The following is a 26,198-nucleotide window of genomic DNA, read 5'->3' on the forward strand; positions in this document are numbered from 1 at the left end:
ATACCAACTAAGCTATCTGGGCACAAGGTATTCTTTTTTGAAAAGTTAGTTATGTTAAGAAATATATTGAAACACTTGAGAACACTTTTGGTCTGGTTCGACAGAGAAGGAGACAACATTTCCAAATTTTTACAGACTGGGTGTATTTTTCCACTATAGAGGCCTTCACTATATGTAATTCGAAACGCTAAAGTTCAGCTAGCTTCCAAAATTGAGGTAAAGATTGTGTTTGGCGAGATTAACAAGTTACAATTATATCCAGTTACGGACAAATAAAGCTAAAACTCTCAGATTTACTGTACTAGCCAAGGTTTAGTAACATTTTCTTCACTTTAGTACAAATACCAAAGAAATAGGTATATTTTATTTATAATTTGACAAAATGTACTAGTATTTAATTCACAAAGTTAGGTAAAAAGCAGTATTTTTAAAAATATTGTTACTGCGTTCAAACTTTATGTTATTTAGCCACTAACAACTGGTTTACACTGTTTGGCATCCTTTAAATAGGAAAAGAAGGAATTATTTGTTTAGTATTTTACTACTTTATATTTATTTAAGAAAACAATTCTACAGTTTAACTTAATTTTAACAAATTGTTACTAATTTATATATCAAAGTTATGTTATTTAGAGTGTATGAAGGCGTATAAAGTTAATAATTGTACTTATCAGTTCAACTAACAATTATATTTTACACACAAAAGATAATGTTTACAGTTAAATTACTTGAATCAGAGAATAATATTTTACAGTAATTGATTCATTCAACACTAGTCAGTACTTTTATGTATCAGAAAGTTTTCTTAATTTTCTATTACGCATGCTATTTTGGGCTATTTTTAAAATGTATTTCTAGGGCAAACTGGTTTAATTTTCTGCTTATAATGCAAAGTTGACAGTTTTCGCACAATGCATTGTACATTTGTTATATTCTCTACTTACAATCCAAATATTATGCTTATTTAATGTATAACTAACTAACTCTCTAGCCTTCTTAAACCCGAATGTTCATGGCTGCAGCAACTTATGCCTTTCATCTGTCCCTGTCCTGAGCAAGATCTATATACTTCTTTTCTTCCCTACCAATTTCCTTTAGGTCCATCTCTACATTATCCCTCCATTTTTGTTTTGGTTTTCTTATTGGTCTTTTACCATCAGGTTTCCCAACAAGAATTCTGTATACTTTTTTTTCCTCTCCCATTCGTACCACATGATCTACACACCTAAGTCTTCTTGATTTAATAATTCTAATACTATCTGGACATGAATACAAATTATGTACTTCTAAATTATGTAACCTTCTCCACACATCTGTCTCCTCATCTGTTTTAGGCCCAAGTATTTTCCTAAGGATTTTATTTTCAAATATTCTCAATTTATTTTCCTTTCTCAATGTAAGGGACCAAGTTTATTTACTGTATTTAACTTTTATTTTTTTGTAATTAACAAAAATTAAAAGCTTATACTGTAGTTATTATATATTTTTTTCTATCAGCTTATTTTGAAATCAATATTATTAGATATAGTCTTTGATTTATAACTATATTGCTTTTTTTATCAATTTATCTAAGAGTACACACAGACAGACACATCTGTTCACACTTTTATGTACATAGATATGCCTTTTTTCAATATTTTAGTATGAAGATTTCACTTTAGCTATTTAAGCAAGTGTAGGAAAGGTAGGATTTCTGAGAATTTCTTGCAGGATTTTGTTGTCCAAGTATAGATGAGAACTGAGCTGGGAGACTGTTTTGAACCTTTTCATGAGAGTTTGCATGTGAACTGTATGCAAATTGAGCACTATTGACTGTGCATGCTTCTAAGTTTTGATGTTATTTTACATCAACCCTGTGAGACTGTAGAGAGCTTTCCCTTTTCAAGTAGTTTTTACTGATTGTATTTGTATATGTTTTGGCGAGTTAGCAGTTTTATGTTATGAGGCAGTTTATTGTAGAATATTTTTACCTGATGGTATGATATATTGAGTGTCTGCTGTTTTACTTGTAATTATTTTTCTTTTTGTGTTGTGTATTTGACTATATTTTGTCCAAGTTCGTAGTATTTAGAATAATTGTTATTGACTTGTAGATGTAGGGAGTAATAATCCTTTGCAAGATGTCCTATACTTTAGTCTGAACATTATTCTTAGTGTTCACTTTTGAAGCCTTAGTATTCTGGTAGTATTATTAATGTAGAGGTAAATTAGGCTAAAATGTAGGCATTTTTCTGATAAATTATACTCACTTAGTTGTTTCAGCAGGTAGAAGTTGCATGATGGTTTACTGCTGATGATGTTAATTTGCTCTTCTTATGTACTACGTATGATGTAGCTTACTTGAGTAATTGGAATTTTCTACTGAAAAAACTATTGCTTGTCTATTTTATTCCTATGTTGTTAAGTTTGTCCATAAGCAAGCCATGTTTTTACTCTATCCTATGCCTTGGAAGAATCTAGATATATTGTGTTTGCAGTTTTATGTTTCTCTAAGGTTTCAGCTATGTAGTTTTTTAAACTGTGCTATGGGTGTGACTATTGATTTCTCTTTCTGGATGCCATGTTGGTTTCTGTGTATTCCTCTTGCAATTCAAGCATTCATTTTTTTGAATTTTAATTACTTTAATTTTACATTAACTAACACATTTCTTTTAACAACAAAAAAATTTACTCTAGTATAAAAACTTCTACTAACAAAAATGTACTATTATAACTTTTAATTTTAGAAAATTGTATTTTTAAAACTTTAACTTTGAAAAATGAATTTTAACACACTTTGACTTTAACAATGTACTTTGATTTTTTTATGTAAAAGAATATTAAAAAATAAAAAATACTAAACAAAATACTGAATAAAGATCTAAGAAAAAAGCAAACAACCTAAGTCAAATTCAAGCAGCAAGAGGAATACACAGAAACCAACATGGCATCCAGAAAGAGAAATCAATAGTCACACCCATAGCACAGTTTAAAAAACTACATAGCTGAAACCTTAGAGAAACATAAAACTGCAAACACAATATATCTAGATTCTTCCAAGGCATAGGATAGAGTAAAAACATGGCTTGCTTATGGACAAACTTAACAACATAGGAATAAAATAGACAAGCAATAGTTTTTTCAGTAGAAAATTCCAATTACTCAAGTAAGCTACATCATACGTAGTACATAAGAAGAGCAAATTAACATCATCAGCAGTAAACCATCATGCAACTTCTACCTGCTGAAACAACTAAGTGAGTATAATTTATCAGAAAAATGCCTACATTTTAGCCTAATTTACCTCTACATTAATAATACTACCAGAATACTAAGGCTTCAAAAGTGAACACTAAGAATAATGTTCAGACTAAAGTATAGGACATCTTGCAAAGGATTATTACTCCCTACATCTACAAGTCAATAACAATTATTCTAAATACTACGAACTTGGACAAAATATAGTCAAATACACAACACAAAAAGAAAAATAATTACAAGTAAAACAGCAGACACTCAATATATCATACCATCAGGTAAAAATATTCTACAATAAACTGCCTCATAACATAAAACTGCTAACTCGCCAAAACATATACAAATACAATCAGTAAAAACTACTTGAAAAGGGAAAGCTCTCTACAGTCTCACAGGGTTGATGTAAAATAACATCAAAACTTAGAAGCATGCACAGTCAATAGTGCTCAATTTGCATACAGTTCACATGCAAACTCTCATGAAAAGGTTCAAAACAGTCTCCCAGCTCAGTTCTCATCTATACTTGGACAACAAAATCCTGCAAGAAATTCTCAGAAATCCTACCTTTCCTACACTTGCTTAAATAGCTAAAGTGAAATCTTCATACTAAAATATTGAAAAAAGGCATATCTATGTACATAAAAGTGTGAACAGATGTGTCTGTCTGTGTGTACTCTTAGATAAATTGATAAAAAAAGCAATATAGTTATAAATCAAAGACTATATCTAATAATATTGATTTCAAAATAAGCTGATAGAAAAAAATATATAATAACTACAGTATAAGCTTTTAATTTTTGTTAATTACAAAAAAATAAAAGTTAAATACAGTAAATAAACTTGGTCCCTTACATTGAGAAAGGAAAATAAATTGAGAATATTTGAAAATAAAATCCTTAGGAAAATACTTGGGCCTAAAACAGATGAGGAGACAGATGTGTGGAGAAGGTTACATAATTTAGAAGTACATAATTTGTATTCATGTCCAGATAGTATTAGAATTATTAAATCAAGAAGACTTAGGTGTGTAGATCATGTGGTACGAATGGGAGAGGAAAAAAAAGTATACAGAATTCTTGTTGGGAAACCTGATGGTAAAAGACCAATAAGAAAACCAAAACAAAAATGGAGGGATAATGTAGAGATGGACCTAAAGGAAATTGGTAGGGAAGAAAAGAAGTATATAGATCTTGCTCAGGACAGGGACAGATGAAAGGCATAAGTTGCTGCAGCCATGAACATTCGGGTTTAAGAAGGCTAGAGAGTTAGTTAGTTATACATTAAATAAGCATAATATTTGGATTGTAAGTAGAGAATATAACAAATGTACAATGCATTGTGCGAAAACTGTCAACTTTGCATTATAAGCAGAAAATTAAACCAGTTTGCCCTAGAAATACATTTTAAAAATAGCCCAAAATAGCATGCGTAATAGAAAATTAAGAAAACTTTCTGATACATAAAAGTACTGACTAGTGTTGAATGAATCAATTACTGTAAAATATTATTCTCTGATTCAAGTAATTTAACTGTAAACATTATCTTTTGTGTGTAAAATATAATTGTTAGTTGAACTGATAAGTACAATTATTAACTTTATACGCCTTCATACACTCTAAATAACATAACTTTGATATATAAATTAGTAACAATTTGTTAAAATTAAGTTAAACTGTAGAATTGTTTTCTTAAATAAATATAAAGTAGTAAAATACTAAACAAATAATTCCTTCTTTTCCTATTTAAAGGATGCCAAACAGTGTAAACCAGTTGTTAGTGGCTAAATAACATAAAGTTTGAACGCAGTAACAATATTTTTAAAAATACTGCTTTTTACCTAACTTTGTGAATTAAATACTAGTACATTTTGTCAAATTATAAATAAAATATACCTATTTCTTTGGTATTTGTACTAAAGTGAAGAAAATGTTACTAAACCTTGGCTAGTACAGTAAATCTGAGAGTTTTAGCTTTATTTGTCCGTAACTGGATATAATTGTAACTTGTTAATCTCGCCAAACACAATCTTTACCTCAATTTTGGAAGCTAGCTGAACTTTAGCGTTTCGAATTACATATAGTGAAGGCCTCTATAGTGGAAAAATACACCCAGTCTGTAAAAATTTGGAAATGTTGTCTCCTTCTCTGTCGAACCAGACCAAAAGTGTTCTCAAGTGTTTCAATATATTTCTTAACATAACTAACTTTTCAAAAAAGAATACCTTGTGCCCAGATAGCTTAGTTGGTATAGCGTTAGGCTTTTAACCTATCTGTCCAGGGTTCGAGTCCCTGTCTGGGCGATAACAATTTTTAAATTTTGTCATCGGATCTTTTGCAGAATGGATATAAAATATGATTACAGTCTAACAGATTATTATTTATCTAAAATTTTGCAAATAAGCTTTTAAGTTTCTCAAATATCAGCATCTTTAGCTAACAGTACAGCATAACCAGTATTATTATGATAGAAATGTTCTGGTGGTAGAACCTACACCTACTGTAATATCTCTGTGGTATTAACTTACATGCAGCCCATAACTTTTGGGATTGTTTCTCCTCCGTTACATATCCTGGGCATTTACCCTTAGCGTCGCGATTAGCCTCAGAAGCAAAAAAAAGCGAAATCTTATATTTGTTCTTTTTATATCTCTGAAACCACCTATACTATAGAACTACATTTAATGAATTTTGCAGTCTTCCTGTTTGATCTGTTAAATAATCCAGTCAATAAAAATATACTTGCATAGAAAAATCTGTTTTTCAGATACTTTAATCGGGTAATCTGCTTTTGCGTACTTCCTCTGAAATATACACAATCATAGTTCTTTATAAATTTAGCACCTGATATAGAATAAGTCGAAGTCTAGTTAGAGTTGGTCTGTAAGTACTTCTGGTACATGTAGTTACTTGAAAAAGCAAATATTGGGTGTATAAAAGGTAGCATTCTTGTGAAACAGTAAAAAATCAACCTCATTTCCTCGTAATATTAGCTGTAAATGCTTCTTGCAGATTAACAAAGCTCTGTCGTGTGGTCCTACGTCACCTATAATCCTTTGTAAGGTTCGTGTTGTCCTATAAATTGTCGATATACATACTAAGTCCCTAGTTACAGCCTAAGCTTTTAGTTTCAATCAGAGAATTTCAGTGTTCAGATAGTGATTGTAGCCTCGTATAATAAACCAACTGGAAATAACCCAAATGTTGATGCACCCAAAAACCAGTAATACTTCAAAAATACCTTGAAAAAGGCTATAAGGCTAAATTATTCTTCTAGCATAGAAAAAAGTTTAGCAAGTGGACCTATGGTCCATATAGTCAGTCGTCTGTGAACTTCGTCTTGTCCTGTGAATTGAGAATATATTTATAAATGGTTATACATATTTTTTTTTAAAAAAGGAACAATGTTGGTAAGCGTCCAGTTATGGACCCATCGGTAAAAGGATTTCAGTCTTTATAGACACACAATAATTTTCGTTACACTAAAAATTTGGCCTCGTATAAAAGTAAATAGTCGAAATGTTAAACATTTCGTGTACTTTATCCAGTAAACCTTAGCTAGAAATACAATAACAGCGTTACAGATATAAAAATTAAGCAAGCTTTGATATTCTAGTGGCACATAATAAATATAAAATATCCTTTAAAATACTCTGACAAATAGTTGTGGGTTATCTGAGATCAAAATTTTCAAGCCCTCTCTCCTGCATAAATAGGCTCTAGAATTCACTAAGCCTCAAAATAATATTAGGGTACATAAGATAAAAAGCAGATGAAGAGTGATGCTGATCGCATCATCTCCAAACAGCAAAAACAAAAGTATATGGATGGAGCCCTACCTGATATATTTAGAAAACTTTACCTAGTATAAAAGTAACAAAATACTCAGCAAACTCTAAAATAAACAAACTTTCCTACGTGGCAGGCGTAACCTGACCTAAATAAATACATATAGAAATACAGAACTAAAAATAGCATAGTGGAAATCAGTAAACCCTAATAATAATAATAATAATAATAATAATAATATATTCTGTGGCTTACATTTTAGCTAAAAGTACTTTTTCTTTAGTGTTTTTGAAAAGATTTAAATAAATACTAAACTCTAAGTTAAAAATTTGTAAATATATATATGATACAAAACAAAATAAATACAAATTAATACATACCCTGCAAAAAATCAGTAGAAAAGTTGAAAACCTCTCTTTGTGCATCCAAAATATAATAACAAATCCTTCTTGAATAGACTAAGAGGTCTTACTTTGGTAAAATAAGCATAAACTTGTAAAATAAAAGGGTAGAACTTGTCAAAACATACTTTTGCATCCAAAATATAATTCCAAACACATTTGAATTGTGTTATTTGAGTAAACGTGGAGAATAATCCTGTAAACTTGGAAAAAAATCTCTCTCTCTCTCTCTCTCTCTCTCTCTCTCTGTGTGTGTGTGTGCGTGTGTATGTGTGTGTGTGTGTGTGTGTGTGTGTGTGTCTTTGAGTGTCCAAAATGTAATAAAAAACACGTTCAAATCGTGTTATTTGAGTAAATATTAGGCTAAACTTGTGAAATAAACAGATAAAAGTTGAGAACACACACTTTGTGTGTCGAGAATGTAACTAAAAATCTTTCCTGAACAGATTGAATTGTGTTATTTTGGTAATAATAAGCCTAAACTTGTGAAATAAACAGATAGAAGTTGAGAACACACACTTTGTGTGTCGAAAATATACCTAAAACTCTTTCCTGAATAGTATAAATAGTGTTATTTTGGTAAAAAATTAACATAAAGTTGTAAAATAATAAGTTAAAAGTTTAGAAAATGTCTTTTTGTGAGTCCAAAATTTAATAAAAAATGTTGCCTGAACAGCTGAAATTGTGTTATTTGAGTAATAATAAGCCTAATAAACAGATAGAAGTTGAGAACACACACTTAGTGTGTCGAAAATTTAACTAAAAGTCTTTCCTGAATAGTACAAATAGTGTTATTTTTGTAAAAAATTAACATAAAGTTGTAAAATAATAAGTTAAAAGTTTAGAAAATGTCTTTTTGTGAGTCCAAAATTTAATAAAAAATGTTGCCTGAACAGCTGAAATTGTGTTATTTGAGTAATAATAAGCCTAATAAACAGATAGAAGTTGAGAACACACACTTTGTGTGTCGAAAATGCGACTAAAAGTCTTTCCTGAACAGATTGAATTGTATTCTTTTGGTAATAATAAGCCTAAACTTGTGAAATAAACAGATAGAAGTTGAGATCCCACACTCTGTGTGTCGAAAATGCGACTAAAAGTCTTTCCTGAACAGAATGAATTGTATTATTTTGGTAATAATAAGCCTAAACTTGTGAAATAAACAGATAGAAGTTGAGAACACACACTTTGTGTGTCGAAAATGTAACTTAAAAGTCTTTCCTGAACAGATAGAATTGTGTTATTTTGATAAAAATAAGCCTAAACTTGTAAATAATAAATTAAAAGTTGAAAAAATCTCTTTGTAAATACAAAATTTAATAAAAAATATTGCCTGATTAGTACAAATAGTGTTATTTTGGTAAAAAATTAATATAAAGTTGTAAAATAATAAGTTAAACGTAGAAAAAAATGTCTTTGTGAGTCCAAAATTTAATAAAAAATGTTGCCTGAATAGTACAAATAGTGTTATTTTGGTAAAAAAATTAACATAAAATTGTAAAATAATAAGTTAAAAATTGAAAAAATGTTTTTGTGAGTGCAAAATTTAATAAAAAATGTTGCTTGAATAGTACAAATAGTGTTATTTTTGTAAAAATAAGGATAAGCTGTGAAAATGTTTGACATAAAGTCAAAGTTTGGTAAAAAATAAACTCAAAATTAAGTTAAATAGCACACAGTAACATACATTTACTACCTAAATCAATAATCAAAGGGTCCTAGGTTCGTTACCCCGTGATAAAAGCAAATGGTGAAAACTGTAGGCCCCGTCCCTAATAGCTCTCCCTTCTTCATAGTACAGATAAAGAAAACCCTGCGCTAAAGCGTCCTGTGCCTTGGAGGCAAACCTGAGCGGAATATTAATTGGCGGCGGAAACCGCATAGCTTCAGAGATTTGACCCTTGCTGCGTATTTCCAGACATCCTTTGTTGTCTGGTTGAATCCCTCCCCTGCCCTACGGCATTGCATACCTTTCTCCTGTTCTTGCGTACTGGTTAACCTTGAAAAAACCGGTTCTGAAAATCTACCGACGCGTTCTCTGATTGGTCAATCGGGTTCCTTCTTTGTCCTGACGTTGTGACGTCATTTGACCTTGACCGCATATCTCCCAAATTCCTTTCTCGTCTACCCTCAGCGCGGAGCGCGGAGTTCACCATCTTCTGTCTAGCGTGTTGCACCACCGTGTTTCATACAATAATAACATACATTATTACATAGTACTAATTAATAATATTACATATCGCGGGTTCGAGTACCGGGACCGTCCCCAATCGTAATTGGACCTGTACCTACACCCATTACCACCGTTCATAGCGGTTCATAAACCATAGAAAACTTATTTTCAATACTATAAACATTAATTATTATCGATTTATACATTACATACTTTGCAGTAATGAATATAAAACCATATGCATAGCGTTTAGTACCTCTAATTACCTTCTATATACATATTTTTCATAAAATAAATAAATATATATTCATAAAAAGTTATAAACATGCAAATACATAAATGTAAAGTACTCTAAGTACATGCAAATGAATTCTAAGTACGTGCGAATTAGTTCTAAGTACGTGCAAATTAATTCTAAGTACGTGCAAATTAAAGACCACCCACAAAGAAAACAGACGTTATCGCGTTTACCTTCTACTTATATCAAACATTATTGCGTGAAAACAACGTGAGAACACCGTTATACAATCTTGCACACATTTTGCAACTTATTCTCACTCTTCAACATTTCTGTTCGTAAGCCAACATCCGCGGCTACAACGCCAGGGTCACGGGTTTGAAATCCCAGCCTGGGTGTTCTTTGTGAGTGTCCTTTCATCAATTTCATCATATAATCAATCATCCTCATCTTCACGATTAGCCAAAAGTAGCAGAAAAGCGACGATAAAAAACAAAATTCAAATGAAACTATTGTTCTTAAATCGTATTTATTATTGTCCTATTAACAATGGTTGATTTATTGATTTGTTTTATTTTACTTCATTTTCGTGCCACTTTTGACAAATTTGCGAAAATGGGAATGAATGATGATATGATGAAATTGATGAAAGGACACTCACAAGCATTCATTCCCAGGCCGGGAACCACACCACCACGGGTGCCGACCTATTAACAATGGCATGAAACTATTGAGGAATAATGATCACATTTCAAAGCACATTCTCGAAACTAATCTTTCTTTCACTTATAGTGTAGCGTATGCGTATGTTATAAGTGTTTTAACAAAGGTTTACAACCAATAAGGTCACACACACACAAAAAGCGTTTCGGGTAAAATACCCGGTGTAGGCACATGGTGGTTCGGATTCCACTTTAAACTGTAGGCCCAGTCCAAATTAGCCTACTGTGCATAAAGTTAACTTAAATCACCAAACAAACAAACACACAAGAAGTAGAGCGTTGTGTCAAACTTGCACTCCTATACGAAAATAATATTTAATTTAAACACATATATCCTTAAATAAAACTGGCCACAACCTTTCTACACTCAATGTCACTCCTCCATGGTTATTACGTATTATTTTGGAGAAATAAAATTGTAACCACAGAGAATTGTTGTAACCAAAGCTCTCAAATTAGGAATATAACATTTCCCCCAATTGTATCTCTATAGACAGTAGACACAGATCTAGATCTACTCATGTTTTACTTCGAGATTAACCACATACTTTAATTTGAAATAGCATCCATATATATGTCATCACATCGATTCATAATCCATTAATAGTGACACCGTATTCAACAGCCCAACACGCACTGCCATTTTCGCTGCAGACGCCACAAGGCAACGCAATGCGATTTTCAATTGTTTTCGGCTGGAACGTCGCTACTTCTCAACTTTGCATCCAGGACAGGCCATAAAACTGTGTGACGTAGCAGGTCAACATTTGCTACCATGTTGAGCGATCCTGGAGGCGCCCAATGCTTTACAGCATACTTTCACCATCCTGGTACTTTGCCTCTCCACCCGGCTCGTTAGTCGTGAACAAGGTTATGTGAAAAGCCGACTGGGTTCTCTGCACGGTTGGTGTGTCAAGAAAAGTGGGGGGGATATATATATATATATATTTCAAGAGTAAAATGAACAAATTAATTTTCTGGACGGCGATGCAGCAAATGAAAATATTAATTGGTGACAGCGTTGTTAAAATTTGAAAATTTTCTGTTGACTGGTTTTCGAGATAATTGTGACCAATGTTACTCCCAAAACCCCATTAAGCTAATATGGAAAATGCTCAAACCTTCACCAGAGTAGATTGCCTCAACACTTTAAGAAAAAATGAAGTGTAGAACTAGATATTTCCAGTGTCAGGAATTTTTAATATTTCCCGTCCCAAAAATTTCCAGACTTTGTCCTGACATTGCCAATTTATCTAGTCTTGAAACTTCAAGATTTAAAAAATTTCCCGTCCCCTACTTCTGACCACAAAACAAGTAAAAACATGCAGGCTTATCGCCTCACCCCTCACCTTATAACTCTTCGGAAGCAATGTTTACAACACAAATTTCATTTTCATTGTTTTTGTGTCCATATTTATGTTAAGCATGTTATAGAAATGGATGACAATGGAAGAAATTCATGATTAATTCAGCAAAAAATACATACTATTTGTGGCTGGAACAAGAATAGAGTTTGGCAGTCTTTGCACCCATGTTTGAGGAATGTGTTATTTTCTTAACTTACACATCTCTTTAGAATTTGCATGCAAATAACTCTGACCTCGAAAGACATCCATAGAAAAAATATTCATTTTAGTCTCAAGTGCCTCTCGTTCCCATACAATGAAAATACTGTATATGTTTGTAGAAAATAAAACTTATTAAAGCAAAATCATAATTTGATAAAATGTTCGAAATGTGCATTTGGTATTATTTATTTACTTTTTAAATAATTTACTACACATGATTAGGGGCTGCATTTTTAAGTAATTACATACTTTTCCATTGTATGTAGAGAAGCAAAAATTGCAAATGTTGATGAATTATAATATTAGTAACAATATATGTGAATTTCATGCTACATATTTCTCGTTTACATTACATATTTTTATATAAAATGCAGTATTTGGACCATCTTTCGGTTTTTGATTTATTTATTTATTTCCTTTATTTTACTCCACTGAGTATCAAACCTTGAACCCCTTCATGAGATTGTGAATGACTTCTTGACACATTGAATGTACAGGATATATATTTACCAGTGGCGTAGCATGGACATTTCTGGTGGGAACGCCAAGTCCGAAGGAAGGGTCGGCCCTTTTTTACTTATGGAATTAGTCGCCACAGGTATTGTTTATTTGCCTGAAGTCAGCTGGGTTTTCAATAAAACATAATCTATGCATGTTCTAGCTAGAAAATGAGATGCCTCACTATGCCACAAATGTTTTGAACTCTGGTGTTTTATACTTTTCGGTATGACGCAAGTCATTACAAAACCTACCTGAATCACAAGCACCTCTGAAGAACAGTAGACGTCATTGTTGTGCGATCCAACTACTGATTGATTTGGTTTATTTTACTTCGCATTTCTACCACTTTTGGTTAATCGCGAATGTGAATATGAGTGATGATATTTATGAAGTTGAAGAAGGGACACTCCTAAAGAACACCCGTGCTAACACCGGGATTTGAACCAGGGACCTCTGTCGTCTTGGCGTGCTGTGAAAAACACTCTGACACGGAGGTGGGTGGATGATCCAACTATCGAACACTCTACTGACATAACAGTGCCGATTAGTAATTCAGACCACTGTTTATTGCATCTTGGAATGGTGATAAACATTTTAAAATAATTTTGTCCACAGACCATTCGATGTTAAGAGTTTTCAAATGAATGCTAAACATTTTCATTGACACAATATTAAGCAGTTAGATACTAACGAAAAAATAATAATAATAAAAAAGAATAGTTGCGGGTTAAGTGGTAGAGCAGGCACAGGCTGAACTTCTACCACGAGGACTTCACCAACTTATTTGACAAAAACTGTGTTGATCTTTTAGTTTTTAATACACAAAGCTGTTCATGCGATAAATTATACAATGCAATACATTAAGAAATGGTATATTTGAGTTTGGTAAATTTACTAGTCAATATTGCATATTGTAGCATCACATAGCATGAGTGGCACAAGCGCGAAGAACCGGGTAGGAATTCTACCGCTGTCGTCTGCTTCAGAAGGCAGGAAGGGTCACATGAACCAATCACGTAGCCCTCTGCTCCATACGCTGGCGTACGAGAGAGCATTTGCACCAGTAGCGTACACAGGATTTCATCAAGGGGGGGGGGGTTATATCTAATACTTTCTCCAAATTCACATTACCATTGTTTTATTATACTTTAATTAAATAATAATACTCATAATTAATTAATAATACCTATAATTAATTAATTAGTTGAATTACTACTAATAATACTACTAATACCACTACTACTATTAAGTAGTAGAGATCTACATAAATATAGTATTTATGAAAGCAATAAAACGAAATTAATTTCTAGTAATTCGATTTTTAACAAATTCTAGAGCATTTTTTCTTTCTTACGAAATAATTGTCTACTTAACGAGATGAGACATTTTAAGTGTGAAGAAAATCCATAAAAACTAGAAAATATATCAAAATAAATTGAAATAATCAAAGTACAGAACTCATCCAAGAAGCTGCGGGGGTCTGGTCAGTAGGGCATCTGACAACCACGCGGGAGATCTGGATTCGATTCCCGGAATTGGTTGGAATTTTTCCGGCTTTGTCGCCGCATAAATATCCCCGATAATTCACATCTGGATTGTCTCACTGTTATTACCAACAAAACATTTTACAATAATTAAGCTTATTGTCGTTTGAATTCAGAAATTCAAACGTGCCGCGGGAAGGTAGACTGGTGACAGTTATTTTTGTCGGCCTAGCCTTTGTCTATACATTAGCCGCTTTCAACGAACCAAGAACTTTCTTTAGTTAATGCTCATTGTTCACACAAAAAAATAAATTATCATTGAACATTATTGCAGCAGAGATACAAAAGAACTTTTTTGCTCTTTAAAATCATAGTTGCCCTTATACATTATTTTCAAGAATTCGTGTTTATTTTCAAGGCATTCACTCTTAAAGACAAGTATTTGGAATGCTGTGCTTTTCTCCGTGCTGCATGGGAATAATAATTCATATTATATTATTATTATTATTAGTAGTAGTAGTAGTACTGTCGCAGGTCCTTGACAGTGATAAATTGGTCATTTTTATTTTTTCCGCAGCATTTTTCATAATATTTCAAAAGCTCAAGGGGGGGGTTAAACCCCGTAACCCCCCCCTTGCATACGCCACTGATTTGCACGCATGCTGTAGATCCAAGCCTGTCCAAGCTTTTTCTCCAGAAAGACAGCCAGGAATATAGAGTTCTTTACGCCGAACCTGCCCGGCGTCCAGGCAGGAAAGGCATTGAAAAAAAATGCTGGAACGAGTGTTGTCAGTGGAGCGTTGCAAGCGGATTGCGAAAAATAGCTATTATAATGCCATGAAGGTCAAACATATATGAAATTAGTCAAGATTTACTTTATATTTACAGCATTTACGTATTTTTGAAATTTTAAATCAGGGAACGCCGGGCATATGGGCATACTATAATGCTACACCACTGATATTTACCCTTTTACCTTCCTTGTCCCTTTATTGGATGATGTTCCAGAATCATCCTCATTCTTTCTGCGACATAAAATTCTCATCATGTCCCACAACGTACATCAAGGTTTCTGTCTACTTCCAAAGGAATTGAATAAAAGCACACAAATTATAATCAGATTTATTTAACTAAGAATTCAGAGGAAGCACTCACATTCCACACGAACACAGCATTTCTTTAATTTATTTTATTTAATGTTCTCTAAACACAAAGGTCTCTACTTTACACATTATGTACACAGGAAGTGTAAGTTTTTTCTATTTCAAGTGCCAACAAGACATGATAAGCGTTACAAAAGAAATGCATCCTACAACAATGCCTTCTAAATTATCCTCGAAATACATAATTATAGCAACACTTTCATAGAAACATTGCATAAGGAATGACATTATCTGTAAAGAACATTTACAAAAATGGAAGAGATGCAGCTGTTACACTGCGCAAATACATGTACAAGACAATTAAATAACTAATACTTTGTACATTAAGTACTGAATGTAAGTACATATACAAACAACTTCTTTCTATAACATTATTGATAAATATGAAAACTGTATAACAATAAAAAAACTGTGCAATATAATATTTTTTGTGATAATAGCTTGGACATTTTTATTCGTTAAAAGAAACTCAGAACTTGCTTAAATATCATCCATTCGAACATACTTACATATAAAATCCTTAATTAGATTTGAAAGAACATTGCCACTAAAAATATTCAAACACTCTAGCAAACATACACGTTTGTTGTGCTTACATTGTGCAGTACACATTACAAGGCAACGTGCTATAAACATCGTACCAGCCAGTGGAATGGTCTTCTACAAAATAAAACAATTTATCACATCGAAAAAGATTTACTTTCTTTTTGAAAATATAGTGGCACTATCAGTGACTTCACAGACTTTTGTACAGTTGTCAAAAACTGATTTTCTTTTATTTTTTTTTACTTAAGGATTAGTAATGCACACGACTAGGACTTGATACGTTCAAGTAGGGCTGAATTGATGTTTATTTTATGCTAACATTGACATTTACACTTAATTCTTAAATTGGCTTAATAGAATATTTAACTTACACTAGTCACTTGCAATAAATAAATTTGCAAAATTCAATACTGGTGCTGTTTAAAAAAAAAAGTTAATATTTATAAAAAGTTCACCAGTTCTTCATCACATCACATCACATACTCCAATAAAATAGAACAACCTTTGACTTTTGAACTGTGGTGAATAGGTTGCCAAAACCAACAATACTGTTGTGCCATGCATCACATTATCACTTTACATCACAGTGGAATAAAGTTTAAAAATATGTAGTGTCTCTGCTGTGGCATATGTTTAAACCTAATTCAATTGTTGGAAATTTTATGAAATGCAGCCAGAAACAAATGAATTTTTTCAAGAAATTATTTGAAAATGTGTAGTTGAAATTTTAAAATGTTGACACAAAATTTGCTTTTTATATAATTTTCACTTGAGGTTGTTTATTCAATTCAAAGAATTGAAAACGTGTGTGATGGCCTGTAAACAACTGTTTTACAAGTTTGCATTAAACGGACATGGGTACATATGTGTTACACCCACCAAAGCAAATTAACATTATGCATTGACAATTAAATATCTATGATATACTGTGAGATACAAATATATTTATAAAGTTATCAATAGTTTATATGGTTACACTAGATTACCCTGTCACTTTCCAACAATTTTGATTCACATAGGCATCATTTGAGAGAGCCACAGCTTGCAACTTACATCACTGGTAAAGAAACTCAAAATATATTTTGAACAAAATACAGAACATAAATTATAATTTTCCAATAAACATTAGAATTAAAAATGCTAGATGATACTCAATTAATTTCAAGTATGTAACAAACATTAAAAAAAAAAAAGCATTATATGTGAACATAATGTAGGAATCTGGTCCTCTCAAAGAAGTTATTTTCTGCTTAGTATTGGGCTTTTTATGCATATTTGTTTTAATATTGTGTATTCAAATTGTACAAACTTCAAAAGTACTTAACATCAATTCAACCCTTGCTTCAACCAAAGACTTTTAAGATGTGAGCAAAACTATGGAAGGAATGACTTACAATGATATAAAGTTTGGTTTGGTCTTCAATGAGCATAATCCATAAAGAGAAAAATACACATTTAATCCTAATTGCTACAGCAATTTTCGTTGGACAGCAACATGACATTTGCTTAGCTACAAAAATCAGTACGCATCTGATGCAATGTATTAGTAAACTTTGCATTTAATGACAAAAATTGCTGCTTTCTTTGTTCTAGGATGGTGTGTAGCATCTGAACAGTCATCATCAGGAACTTTATCTCTAAAAGCGCTTTAACCTCGTTTCTACAATTCCCCAATTCCTCTTAGGCAATTCGCTCTCTACATACCATAACACAAATCATTCGTAACTCCAAACTTGCAACTTAGCACCATTTTCTGCCTTACCCACACCTTACAAACATCTCTTAATACATACGTTCAGTATGCATCTTTCAAAAACTACTTAACAATCGAAGACCTCTGCAACTGACTTGCCAATATGGTCTTCAGTGATCTCCATTCTTCTTCAAAATAATGGCAACAAAATGTGATGTGATCACAAATGAATATGAGATTCATTCAATCGTAAAACTTCTCAACTCTGTATCCTGAGGTGCGGTGCTGTTCAGTCATCGTGAGAGGTTTGAACATGACGTGTGAGATCCTGCAATCTCATCTGTGGGTGATTCCTCCTCCGGTGGCAAGATTCGATACAGTGGAGCAGTTCGCAAAAGAATTTGTGATGCATCTTCACGACCGAGGTCCTTCAGCTTCTTAATTAGTACCCCTATCAAAAGAAAATACCACATTTTATGATTTATTACACAGTTTGGAGACACTTCAAGCACACAAAGTATCCAAAGTCAAATAACACAGGTCGGAAGTCTGAAAGAATGTGCTTTTAGGCCTGAGTACTCAGCGTATCAACCAAGAAGGGCTTATAAGCCTAATGGTGAATAATTTGCCAGTGTTTTTATCAATTTGATATTTCTAGAAGTAAATTCCAACAAGAATAACACTGCAATATAGAGGGAGACTGATATACAGACATGATTTTGTTTAATCAAGGACACTGTTCGCTGCCAAAAAGGGCCTTTGAGGGACCAGTTGGGAAGATACACTAGCTCTCAGAATATTGTGTTTGGTGCAAGCCAGGCAGGTTGTCTTGATTCAACCAGCTTTGTTCCTTGAAAAAAGAAAAGGCAGTGAATTAAAAGTCAAGGAAAAGTACTAGTTTTGAGCATACTAAGGTAACCACACTTGAGTGTTATTGTAACCTAGTAAGTTCTGAAGATTATTGTCTTTTATTTACAAAAAGTAAATACTACACAGGCCCTATGCTGTGGACTACATAGGTCCTAGAGCTTAGAAGAGAAGTCCAATAGCCCTTTTCACTACTACAAAATTAAGTTTGATAAGATAAGAGGTAGGTGTCAAAATGTAATTTTGCTTGTTATTTTATTCATTTATGTATATAAAGTTTACAGTATGAATGACAATTATATACTGAAACGGTAAGAGCAGCAGCAACAATAAAACAAAAAAACAACACAAGATGGCACACACACACAAAAAAAACAACTTTGTTAACGATTGTCGAAAACTATGTTCCAGAAAGAAAATGTAAACGTTTAATGATCGGTTATTGTATAAATATGAGAGTCTATAGAAGAGAGAGCATCAGAGAAGGAAAAGCTTTGTAGTGGAATTATGGAAGTGCTTTGGATTGTGGGTCCATCAAGTGGACACTTGGAAATTGAAATTAAGTCGATCAATTAGAAAAACTGTTTTAATATTACCATTGATCAGGGCTCGAAAAATCCCGGTCGCCAGGTTGCCATGGCGACTAAAAATTTCAGCCTGGCGACTGTGATGTTATGCTGTAATATGTACGAAATTTTGATGATTCTAAGTTCAAATTGCAGTACTGCGTAAGTTAGCAAATTATTTTTTTTAAAAAAAATCAACGTTGTGAACATTCCAGGGTCAGTAATAATTTCTTACTCTTTATCCCCCAACACCCCATTTCCTGTTTTCTCGAATGATTTAGCCATGTTTTGAATACCGTGATGCTCAGCTTCTTATACAGTGTGTTTCAAAAGTTGCACAACCCAAACTTTGAAAATGTATATCATGAAAACCGTAAGAGATATTTATATTGGGTTTTCTGCAATATAAAGTCTCATCCATTGAGATATTTTTCAATGCTTAAAATTATCAGTTTTCTCCATACAGAAAATTTAGATAAATTAATAACTGGTGGAAGCCAGTGTTAATTTTTTTTTCCAGAAATGCACTTTTGAGAGAAAAATACGTAAGAAATTATCGAAGGGTCAATAATTAGATGTCTGATGACTGATGCCATGTCAATCTGTCATTTGCGACCAATATTGGTCATGTGCAACATTTGATGGATTTTTCATTGGCGATTTTATGGGTTGAGTGAAAAAGTGCCATTTTTGGGACATATATAGCAATGCTAGCAGGTCGAAATATTGTCAACAGACGCATGCCACATGTGCCTAAGTATTGGCTATACATTTACGTGAAAAATCATAAACTAAAATTTTGTGCCGAAAATTGGACTCTTGAGAGAATCCTAGTCTGGCTCTGGTTACATTGAATTCTCTTCGCCCACTTTCGACGCTACTATGCCTGTTCTTTTAATTGATTCAGCATGGATATTCTTTGGAGCAGCACGTGTGCATTGCTGAAGAGTAATTTACTACTCATTCTTACACTCATGTGCAAGAGGTTTTCCACGAAAAATCCCCTGCTTCTGCTGTACCTCACAAAGCAACTATTTTACGACTAGTCAAACACGAACAAATGATCCTACAAATTGTTAAGAGTTGGTATTATTATTGAAGATTAGGAACACACAGAAGATGTACTACATAGAAATTTTCAGCGAAAAATGCAGGCTCGACCAGGACTCGAACCTGGGTCTCTGGCATACCGTATGATTTCTCTAACCACTGAGCCGACCTGGCCTCGCTTGATTTCTCGCTGTCGCTGTTTTACCTGTGTGGAATCGTCTCTGCCAGTGCTACCGCAACGGAATCTGTTGCCTTTGAAATACAGTCGACTTTGACATTGCCTGGTTCCTCCCAGCGTAGAGATGTTAATGAATTTCTTGCTGAAAATTTCTACGTACAGTCAACTCTCGATTCTAAGACCCCAGATTTAACGACCCTCTCAAAGTAACGACCCTTTTCCCAGGAACCGTGAAAGAAAGAAAGAAAGAAACAAACAAAAAAAAAAAAGGTTGAAAAATTCAAGGAAATCGACCGAAAAATACGTTTGTTGCACTCATTTTATTCGCTGTGTTACAATTCCCTTCACGAGCGCTCTGCGGGTCGCAAGTGGGTCTGATCTAAAAATAGACACCACCACACCACGCTTGAGTGATATCCAATAGCACTTGACCTCTGTTATCCCCTCCCCCAAGTGCAGCGACGGTCGCTACTTACGTGCCAGGCTTGTTTTGCCATTGTGATTTCACTTGCTCTTGGATACGCTACCCTCTCTTTGTGCTTGTGTTATTACGTCTTGGATTTGTGCATTGTGTTTTGGATTTCTCTTGGTTTTGATTACGGCTATTTTGACGACTTACGCTTTCATATATTTCGATTTGTTTGTATTTTTTGATTTGATTTTGTGAACGATTTTTGACGACCCACGCTATTTATTACGGATTTGTGATTTCGGCAAAATGAGTGGAAAGAGGACATTCTTGATGCTTATCAAGAAGTACGAGATCATCCAGGAAGTGTACGAAAAGAAAATGACAAAGACAGCGATTGCGCGGCGGCATGGTATTCCGAAGTCGACGCTTTTCACGATTCTCAAAATGAGAGATGAAATCGTGAACGCAGTGCAGAAGGAAGGTCACAATGTTAAATTGAAAAACCTGGAAAAGGCTATGCTGGAGTGGTTTGGCCAGCATAGAGCTCAAAATGTACCTATTAATGGACCAATGATGCAGAAGAAGGCCGACGACTTTGCCCTGAAGTTAGGGATAGATAACTTTAAATGTTCAAGTGGGTGGCTGGAGCGTTTCAAAGTGCGTCACGGAATATCCAGCCACAAAGTCGTCGGCGAAAGTGCATCGGTCGATCCGAAATCGGTGAGTGAGTGGCTGCCGTTGGTACAAAACATCCTCAACCGTTACCCGCCTCAAGATGTGTACAACGCTGACGAGCTGGGGATATTCTACAACCTGATGCCAGATCGCACTCTTGCCATGAAAGGGGATAAGTGCAAGGGTGCGAAGAGGAGTAAAGAGCGTTTCACTGTCCTTCTGTGCTGCAACATGGACGGCAGCGATAAAATGAAGCCCCTCGTGATCGGAAAGTTCAAGAAACCCTGAGGTTTCAAGGGCAACATCCTGCCTTGTGATTATGACTTTAATAAGAAGGCATGGATGACCTCGGGGGTGTTTACGAGGTGGCTTCGAGGTTTCGACTCTAGGATGGGTGCGGCAAACAGGAAAGTCGTGCTCTTCGTCGACAATTGGCCTGCACATCCTTCTCTCGACAATCTCCTGAACATCGAGCTGGTTTTCTTACCAAAGAACACCACCAGCGTGCTTCAGCCTCTGGACCAGGGGATAATCCAACAAGTGAAGGTGAAGTACCGTGAGATGCTTGTGCGGGGTATGGTTTGGAAACTTGAAACTTGACATGGGTCAGGAAGTCAATATTTAATGTATTGTTTTGTTAATGCGACTTTTGACATGGTAAAAAATATATACATGTAAGGAGGAAGAATTATGCATCCATGGCCTCCATTTAAGGTATCATCTGGACTGGCTTATTGGACGATTATGTTGCTTTTGATTTTCGTCGCACCTGCAATAATTGCAGACTCCAAGTTTGCTCACTTAGTGAAAATGTTTGAAAAAGGTAAAATTTGATACACAGGGAAAAAGAGTACTATATATATACCGTATTTATGCATATACGGTATAAGGCATGCGCTGGTTTTCATTCAAGTTCTGCATCTGAAACATTGCTCGTGTGTTCATTGACAGCATGGGAATGTGTTAAGCAGTGCTCGATCCACCCTTCTTCTTTTTCCCTTCTGCAGCTTGCTTCGAAAATTAGCACTTTACTGATAAGACTTCTCTTCTTCAACACGTGCAGTGTGATGTCCTTAAAAACTCGTTCAACCACCTGTTTCCCCGTCCGTTCCTTTCCAGCCAGACTGCTACTGCCCTGCGACAGTGTTTTGTCTAGCTGGCAATCATCGCTTGCCCTTATCAACTACGGTAATAATCACAATGACTCATCCAGAAGAAAAACGGCATTGTTTTGAATCTGCAGCTTCACAAGACTGTTTTGCTTTGATGATTATGAAATTCGAACACCGTACACAAAGCGAGGAGTTAAAAGACAAGCCATTTTACTATATTACTGTATTTCAAAGTCAACAGATCCCGTTGCGGTAGCACTGGCAGAGAAGATTCCACGCAAGTAAAACAGTGACAGCAAAAAATCAGGCGAGGCTAGGCCAGCTCAGTAGCTCAGTAGTTAGAGCAATGGCACGGTATATCAGAGACCCCGTGTTCGAGTCCTGGTCGAACCTGCATTTTTCGCTGAAAATTTCTACGTTGGTTATATATTGTTGAAAATCAATTTTCAGATGTTTTCAGCAAATTAACAATATTTTTTATAATAAGGTGATTGCTTTTATTTGGATACATGCTAACATAAATTTATTAACCCAGTGATACCGTACATGATTAGTTTAGTGCAGAAAACCTGGTGTAAATACCTCTTACGGTTTTCATGATATACATTTTCAAAGTTTGGGTTGTGCGACTTTTGAAACACACTGTAGTATGCACAATTGCTCAATTGCTAGTAGGTAGTTTCCTGGAACCTAATTTTCACAGCTGGCGCCTCACTTTGAAGAAAATGTTTGGAGCACTGCCATTGATGATTTCTGCTCCTTCATGACAAGTGTGTGGTTAATGTAATATATGTTTTTTGGAGGTGTCTCAGAGAAGTATGTTCTGTGGCAAGAAATAAACTGAAGATAGAATCGATCCTGGTGTGATTAGTGTTAAAAGTCATGGGCCAGTCAAGGAAACACTATAATAAGCAGCATCATCCTTATCCTTTGCCGTTTCCTGCCTCTGGCTGGGTCGGCATAGAAATCAAGCCTCTCCATTTTCTTCTGGTCTTTCAGCAGCATATGAAGAATAATAACACAGAAACTGGTTTTGTAAGTTTGTACTATTGTATCTAAAGATATCGGTTTGGCGGTTCCACGAAGAGAGGTAATGAATAAACCATCTAAACACTAATAAACTTACGGTTCATTTTTCTGTGCAGTTTTTGTTTGGGATCGAATTCGCCACCTATCTGGTAGCTTTGTCAGGCAGGCAAAAAATGAACTACAAGTTTATTAGAGTGAAGTTTGTACTATGTTCAGTATTTTTATGTCTTTCTTAAAATCAAACCAGTAACAGGGTGAGCACTCTAGGACCATGATAAAAGTCAGGTATAATTCCAGTTTTTTAAGGCAAACTTCCCAAAAATTCAAGGGTTCAGGCAGATGTTTTTCTCTATTTCAACCTTATGTATTACTGCCTGTCACCTCACACATACACACAGAAATATATTAACAATATAAAGGGTCTGTGTGATTCCAGTGCATCCAGAAATTCTAATTAAATGGTCTATATATTTAAGATATTTAATTTAAGGTGCAGAGTTTCCATTTGCCATTTCATATACACAGACTCGAAATACATCTATCAAACAGAAGTCACAAATACACTAATATGCAAAAAATTGATAATTGTATAAACATTTCAAACTCAAATTTACCTAATAAACTTCAAGATATTTTATCTTGTAATCTTCTTTCATCTGTCAAATAGATTGTACTGCAAAGGCCAAACAAAGTAAATGGATTGAGAGAATTCTGTTTCATTTTCCACACAGCTTTCTTTTCCTTCCTCAATAAAAATAAAAGTTAAACTGTGAAAAACTTGTCTCAGGGCATTAATAAATATGTATAAAATTCAAAGGGATTTGGATTAATAAAAGCAGCAATTTTTCACGTCTGCGGAGAAAAATTCACGCATAAATTCCCAGATCCAATAATTCAAGCATAATTCCCGGAACTCAAGGAATTCCAGGTTTGTAGCCACACTGAGTAATAAAGACAATGACTGGCCTTTGAGTCTCTTCCATAATATAATATACTGGAAACTATTGCAACGTTAAAAAAAGTAGAAATTAAACTTCTTACCAACTTTTGTGCTCCCAGCACGACCCCACTCAAACAAAAGCCTAGCTGTGTGGCTGCTTGCAGGGCTGTTCCCAATATCCAAATTGGCCACCTTATCCGATAAGCCAAGCTGAACAGCAAGGAGGCACCAATCCTTGCCCAGTGGTTCTGGAGGATCGAGCAACTGACACAGGAGTTGTCGACATGCAGTGCTGAGTGCAGTTACTGGCAGCTCCTCTCCCGTCACTATTATATTTCCAACCTGCAATTCACAAATCAGTAAATGTGTGTTTATAATATGTACAGTCATAAATACATCTGAGTTGTAATGACCATATCGGCAATATAGACATATCAGATATTACAAAGTAATATAGTACATGTTGCTATTAAAGTGTTTTTTAATTCTTGATGACATTTTGTCCTAGTTTACCAGAACCTCTTAAAGCTTATTCAACTTTACATGGCTAGTCACTGTACACTACTATCGGATTAAAAATTATAGATATTCTGCATTAATCTATGCTAAACAATTTCTTTCGAATATTCTTTATATTTTTTAGCGTCGTGAGAATGAAAAAAGGACCAGTTTTTTGGAGCTTTGCAAATGTCATTTTGAAATTGTATGAATCAAAAACAGGTTGTCCGATCGTGATGCAGGCAGAATGGTTTTAAACATAAATTTTAATTTTCAGATTTCTAAAATTTGTCAAAAAATTGTTATCATCAATTTTGTGAAACAACTTTTTCTTAGTATTGGGTAGTCCTACAAATACAATATTGGTCTTGTTTGGAATCTGTTTTTAAAATCCATTATCATTGTCAATTCACATTGAGAAACAGATTTTTATTCAGCGGAGTAAAGATGAGCACAGAATGTGGCATGGATACAATGTAAAATGGATACACATGCTGACAGACCTGCCTAAGCAATTAAAAATATTGTATCACAGAGCAATAAGTACGTGTACATCATTGTTCACTTACTGAAAAGGATAATCATTCTGCTAAATAATAAAATGCAGTTATAACATTCAATCGAACATCATTTTAATGTGACAATAATTGTAGAAACCCATAATGTCAGCCTAGGTAGTTTCAGCTCATAATCACTTATTTCATTTTCACAGACCGCTGTGTATTTTAAGATATAGGGTGATTTTTTTAAAACTCATGTTTTCTTTGTTGTGTAAAATTTGTAAATGAAGTATAATTTCCATGCGGTTTGTGGCAAATGAAAAAGGAACGATGGGAGATTTATTGGAGTATGTTTACTGGTTTATATGCATCCCGGGTAATATCGCCCACGCCTCAACAAAAACAGCAAATATTCACCAGTGTACCTTTCGCGTCTATATGGTCTGGGGGTTTGGATGCAGTGCGGAGGTTTAAGTTTCCTCCTGTAGATAGCACCGTTGTCATTGTCAACAATAACCAGGAAACTGAGCTGTTATATTGTTGTGCTGGAAAGTTGTGTGCTTTTGCGTAATTGTTGTGCTGAAAAGTTGAGTTATTGTGATCAGGACACACAGTAAGAATGGTGTATTCCTTGCAGGAACGTGTGTTTATCGTGAAAAGTTTTTGGAAAACTGATTCTGTTGTTGCTACGCAAAGGGCATTTAGAAACAAATTTGCCTCACGTTCTGCCCCAGACAGGAACACAATATTGTCGCTAGTGAAGAAATTGGAAGAAACAGGATCACTTCTGAGTGAGACAAGGAAGCATCGGACCCCGCGGGCAGGTGTTGTGGAAGATGTCAGTGCTCGACTCTTGAGGT

The 26,198-nt window shown here is 34.3% G+C and overlaps 1 protein-coding gene across 4 annotated transcripts in view; it reads right to left on the bottom strand.

Moving 5' to 3' along the window:
• Positions 1-15,224: 15,224 nt before the first annotated feature.
• LOC145985010 (death-associated protein kinase 1-like) overlaps positions 15,225-26,198 on the bottom strand; it is a 189,528-nt gene continuing 178,554 nt past the window's right edge. For all 4 annotated transcript variants that reach the window (XM_083118499.1, XM_083118501.1, XM_083118498.1 and 1 more), the window contains 2 exons: positions 24,442-24,682; positions 15,225-17,962 (listed from right to left, as the gene is read on the bottom strand). In XM_083118499.1, the coding sequence (XP_082974625.1) occupies positions 17,805-17,962; positions 24,442-24,682 (399 nt within the window). In that variant the 3' untranslated portion in view covers positions 15,225-17,804. The remainder of the gene's footprint in view (positions 17,963-24,441; positions 24,683-26,198) is intronic.

Source organism: Lepisma saccharinum, chromosome 3 (genome assembly GCF_977018435.1).
Source record: "Lepisma saccharinum chromosome 3, izLepSacc3.1, whole genome shotgun sequence".
Lineage (NCBI taxonomy): Eukaryota > Metazoa > Arthropoda > Insecta > Zygentoma > Lepismatidae > Lepisma > Lepisma saccharinum.